Source organism: Physeter macrocephalus, chromosome 7, assembly GCF_002837175.3.
Source record: "Physeter macrocephalus isolate SW-GA chromosome 7, ASM283717v5, whole genome shotgun sequence".
In the NCBI taxonomy this organism is placed as follows: Eukaryota; Metazoa; Chordata; class Mammalia; order Artiodactyla; family Physeteridae; genus Physeter; species Physeter macrocephalus.
In genome coordinates this window covers 41,484,057-41,490,056 of record NC_041220.1, presented here as the reverse complement: position 1 = coordinate 41,490,056, position 6,000 = coordinate 41,484,057, and the positions used below count along the sequence as shown (strand labels likewise).

Genomic DNA, 6,000 nt, shown 5'->3' with positions numbered 1-6,000 from the left:
ATTTTATTTTCCACTCCTGATTAAGATTATTTCCAGCATTTGTTTGGAATGGGACCTTTATTAGTAAAGATATAGTAAGTTCTACTTGGATGAGGGGCAGATTTATGTGAAAAACTCACTCCCTACTTGGTCCAGTCTACTTTGAGTAGTTTCCTCCTGAAGACCCCTTAAACTGATTCATGTATAAATATGTAGAAGAGAGTTACTAAACACAAAGTAAATGAATGGATAACTCAATCTATGAAGATATCATTGGACATTAATTCATATATCTATGCATTTTCCCGAAGAAAGATTCATAGTATATTTTTATATACAAACCAGTAATGGTATATTTTCAGTTTTTAAACTTTTGAGGGTTTTGTTTTTTGATTATTAAAGGTATGTTCTGCAAAAGTGAAAGAAATGGAGAGCAAATGCATTCTAATATATAATCATGGAGAAATGGCCTGAGAGAAGACTGATCATGTGAACCAGGACATTTAATACAACCAGGGCAGATAATTTTTAACAGGCATATACAGGTTGAGGTAATATCCATTCCTTTATATCCCATGTAGCCCAAGGAATATAAGAACAAAGACTAACTTTAATATTGTCTTCATATGTTTTAATTAATTTCAATTAATGCTACTAACAATTCATTTTATCTTTAAGAATTATGTTGTCTTTTAACTAAGTAAACTATCTAAAAAGCAAGGGCTGCATTATTTATTCCCTTTTCTACTCTCATCTACTGTTTGTCTACAGTTGACATTTAGTTCCTTTAACAAATCTATCAATAAATAGAGTATGAAAATTTGAATGTTAAGTGGCAGTATTTTAGTACTGTTTCCCAGTTGATATGGTTGATCATAGCCTTTAACTTGTTCCTTTCCCACACTACAAGACTTCTTTTCACCAATCCCATATGACTTTGATGATGATATCATGCATATACATGCCTAATTTAAATTAGAAATAAGACCTATTTGTCTTTCTCTATTGAAAGCAGGGAATTTATAAGTTGCTAATATCATCATAATCTTTACATTGACATAAAAATCACAATTGTTGAAAATACACACAAAAGAACTTTAGAATTTGATAATGTAATTGAATCTTATTTATAAGATGAGAGTAGTCACATTTTTGGGGACTATAGTATAATGAAACATATTTGGGATAGCCTATTACATCAACAAATAATTATGATTCCATGCTATTTTGCTGAATGAATATTAGTGAATTAAACTTTGTTGTTGTCTTCCCATGAGATATATTAATACTGTGTATTTGGGAATGATAAAGCTTTTAAATGGGTGCTTTTGTTATATCTTGAAAGTTGGTCACGTATATTAACAGTAAACACCCACAGAATGCATATAGACCTACCTTTACCAAGGATATTTTGTCATATATGTATATATCTAAATGCTTTAATGAGGATATATTGATATATGTATATCCATCTGTCATCTATCCGTTTATCTAGATACATTTATATCTGATAGTTGGAAAGGCTCTAGAAATTAACCAATGTAAAGAATCCCAATTTAAATATGAATAAACTAAGATTTTTAAAAATATTTACCTAATATATATTTAATTTTTGTAATATCATCTCTGTCCTTGTCAAAATATATATGCATATTTACATACACACTCATACACATACCACACTGACTTTGAGAAGACATAAGAATTTAAAAATATGAAAATAAAGCAAAAAATCTTTCCACTCTAAATCTCAAAGTTCCAGTGCACTCTCTCTTCATCATCACATATAATCCATTAGAAATATATATATATTTCTATATATATGCATATATAAACATGATGTATGTATAAATATAAATATATATTTCAATATAGTATATTCAAATGATTTAATAAGTAATGTCTAGAAAATATTTTGATTGTTATAATTTCAGAATGATATACAATGTATAGGTTATGAATAAGATGCATGGCTAATTAAAAATATTTAACTTTTAATATAGGAAATTGAACTACTGACATAAGACACTTGATATTTCTCAATAACATATTGAACAATAAAGAAAAAAATTAAATTACTATCAAAATAATATGTAAAATTCAAGTGATTTAAATGTTACAACTTTTAAAAATACTTTTAAGAATTCAGATATTCTAAATGGTTTTAAGCAAATAGTTACAAAATATTTAATGCAGTAAGAACATCTCATTCAAGGATCAGTCCCTTGCAAACATATTGGATGCTATTTACCATTAGTTATATCGATAATTTCTACTTTTTATTTACCTCAAGTTTATTACTCTAAATTCAGCTAGATTCTACCATTTTGTATTTTTACTCAGGCAAAAATACTGTTTTTGAATTTCTGGAGCATAATAGGCAACTATCCTTTATCAAGTTTGATTTTGTGAGTTTATATACTGCTTTCTGTATATAAGATAAGATCACTTATTTTTTCTTACAATATAAATGGAATCATTGCTGATTTCCTATGCATATAAGAACTGAATTTCTTCAGATAAATCTTATGTTTCTTTTGTGCCCACAAAGACATCTGGATACTCATCAGAAGTGTAAAAATCCCAACTAGAAGAAAAAAGAAATAATTGTTATTTATTTCTTATTTTTATTACGGATACAGCAAGCTATATTAGAAAAAAAATCATATATAGTTCTTAAAATATTTCTCATGTTGCATAGTTCTCTGTCAATTTTCTTTACTCATGTATATTGCCTAGCATATACATTCAATCAATATTTATTGCATAGCTGAATAAACATAAAAAGTATATAGAGATCAAAATAAATCTATGTTTTTTACATCCCACTGCCACAAAATACTCCCAAATAAGGAATTAAAAAAAATCTCCTTGAATTTCTCAATAATAGTTTTTCATATGTGTATAAAATACTTCTACACACACATACATACGTACGACAAGCAACATTAATTTTAATCCACATTTTTGTACAGTGGAACAAAGAATTGATGAAAAGGATATAACACATATCCCTTTAATACATGCAGTTCATTACAATTTAACTTCCTTGTGTGTTAAAATGACCAGCGTTCAAGATTACACACTCCTGCTCCTAGCTTTCCCTTCACAGATGCATATGAACACTTGAAGACACAGTACATGCAAGTCTGTGCACGTGCACAAGAGAGAGTTTAAAATGAAGTGTATTATTATTACCACTTATTTTTAACAAAAACTTGTTGCTTAATAAATATATTTGGACTACATTTTCTAGCTTAATCCTTTTCTAGGATTAAGCCACAATTATATAGAGATGCATAGTAAATAATGTTCCAATATATTTTAATACTGCTAAGAAAATCCAAAATAAAAATAAAGGCAAAAAATCCCTTTACAAACATGCCTAATTTTAGTACTATAGCAATCTGTTCTCAGAAACCACTTCTCCTAAAGGTGTATCTACTTCAATTAAATGTCAGTAAACATAGCTCTCACCTGGCAATGTTTGTGTCATGACTGTGAAACTAATCCATGATCCAATCTGTTAAATTAAAACATAAATTAACAAATATTGATAGTCAGTCTTGAAATTTGTTCACTTGTGATATTAAATAAGTAATTTAAAAACTGAACAGTAGGAAAATTCTAAGTAGAAATAAATTTCCTAAAGACAATAATTTCATTGTTAAATATAATAAAGTTATTAAACAATCCCATAAAACAGTATCATATTCATAAGAAAATGAGACATTATTCCAAAATTTTTGATAAAAAATAAAATCCTGAAGCTTCTCAAGACATTTTATATGATGATTATAAAATTTTCTTTAAATCTAGATTAATATATGCACATATATTCTATATTCGTCAGGGAAAATTGTGGTTGAACTATTCCAGTTTCCTATGCCTATAACTTAAACTGAAATCTATATCATCATCTATATCTCTGACTATACCTATATCTACAGACAAAACATATACACATATTATATATATATTAATCTATAATACATGTAAGTACATAAACACATGTATTTAGTATATTATCAAATAAAGTTCAGTTATTTGCATACATAGCTAGCATACCTCATAGGTGTAGTTAGGACATGAAACCAGGAAAAACATCCACGTAAAGGGGTTATAATTTGGACTTGGAAAACAGGCATTATTTCCTTTTAAAAAGGAGAGTAAAATGTCAATCATGTTACATATTGCAAATTTGATCACATATTTATTGTATAATTCTAAATTCCCTAGAACAACTATATACCACATGAAATGTCACCATATATTTATAGAAACCTATTTCACAAATTACTCAGAAGAGACCCAGTTTCAAATGTTATAACCTTTTGACTGAAATAGAACCCCTATCATTTTCTGACCATGTCTACAGCTATGTTGCTGTAACATTACAGAATACCACCACAATAATCAATTGTTTAAGTTTTAAAATCAAACAATATATAGATATTACTTTATCATTGCATACTGAGATTCATAAATGTGTTTTCACAATTGCATGCCTCTTCCTATTCTCCTTTTAGTGTCAAAGAATATATTTTTGGTTGAGATTATTAAATACCTCAAACCTCTTTCTATTAACTTAGTGAAAATCCAAAGGGAAGTTCATAATTATGTCATTTATATAGAAAAGTATGAAAATCGCTCATAAGAGGATTACAGTGAATATCAGTATAGTTAATATTCAGAAATACCATATAAATTATTTCTGCTCAGTAATCAGGATTGTTATTTACAACTCTCATTATACTTAGCATATTGTCACTTGATTTTTGTTAGTTACTTTTTGCCTTTCAAATTTTTTTGAGAAATATTTTGGATAACAACTTATAATGATTTCAAGTTGAACTTTGAGCTGTGACATTTGTAAAAGTAAATATGAATTATAAAATTACTGTTTATTCTCCATAGCAATATTTAATCAGATAACACATCAAGTAATCTCTTTTAGTTGTAATTCTAAAGTCATAAAGAAATGTCAGTATGTTGTTTTCAAAATTGTAACTATTGTTGAACTATCAAAGTGAAAAATATATTAGGCAATGTGCAGATTTCATGCATTGCATGCCATTTAATAGTACAGATTCTCTTGGTAACATTTATGTAAACACCTTTGTGTAGCATCCATATATTCGTCAAAAGAAAGATAATTGAGGAACCTACCCACGTTATAGTAACTGACTTTCAGATGCAGAATGTGCACACAAGGTAATTTGGGTTAAAGCCAGTTTATGAGTGTTCAATTCCTGGAGGTAGTGGAATGATCAGGATCCACAAACACACATTTCTTCCAGATGTGGTTTGCAGATTAAATAACCAATGTGTCTTGTGACACAGAAAAACCTAGTTTTCTTTCCCAGTTTTTGGACTTAAACTAGTTGTAAGACACTAAACTCATTGATGGAAGAACAGTCTGGGACCCCAGGGAGAAAGACTGCAACATGGAAATAACTGTATATATATAAGGATTCTCACAATCATTCATTAAAATAACTTCACTAAACTATCTACGGTCATCTGTCTGGGGAACTGTATACTAGTGAGAGTAGACTATCCCTACATTTTAAGGACTGCTAAACACAGTTAGTCCACTGCTTCATAGGGGTTATTTCCCCAGACACTGAATGAATAATTGGAATATACATACTTTGTAGTTTGCATAATCCCATTGTGCATTGATTTATTGGCCTTTGGGGCAAGAGCTAGTGGGGAAAACCAAGTGGAAGCCTCTGAAATTGCACTCATTCTTTTGTAAATATAAACAATCTGCATCCCAATGAGAGATTAGTGCTACATTTAAGATCTAAAGTATGCTTGTATGATGTTCTCCATTATATCTACATTTAATTCACTTCTTTAGGTCCTGCAGAAGCCAGATGTATTTTGGAGGGTGACAGTGGAGTACTGCAAACTTGATCACATATTATCAACCATTGCAATTTATTACCAGATATGATATCTTTACTAAAGCAGATTAACCCAAACTTGGGTCTATGGATATAGCCACTGAATTGA

The 6,000-nt window shown here is 29.0% G+C and overlaps 1 protein-coding gene across 1 annotated transcript in view; it reads right to left on the bottom strand.

Moving 5' to 3' along the window:
* Window positions 1–1,954: 1,954 nt before the first annotated feature.
* TECRL (trans-2,3-enoyl-CoA reductase like) overlaps window positions 1,955–6,000 on the bottom strand; it is a 111,017-nt gene continuing 106,971 nt past the window's right edge. The window contains exons 10-12 of the mRNA XM_024132020.2: window positions 4,048–4,133; window positions 3,457–3,502; window positions 1,955–2,566 (exon numbers count right to left, since the gene is read on the bottom strand). Coding sequence (XP_023987788.1) covers window positions 2,439–2,566; window positions 3,457–3,502; window positions 4,048–4,133 — 260 coding nt within the window. The 3' untranslated portion in view covers window positions 1,955–2,438. The remainder of the gene's footprint in view (window positions 2,567–3,456; window positions 3,503–4,047; window positions 4,134–6,000) is intronic.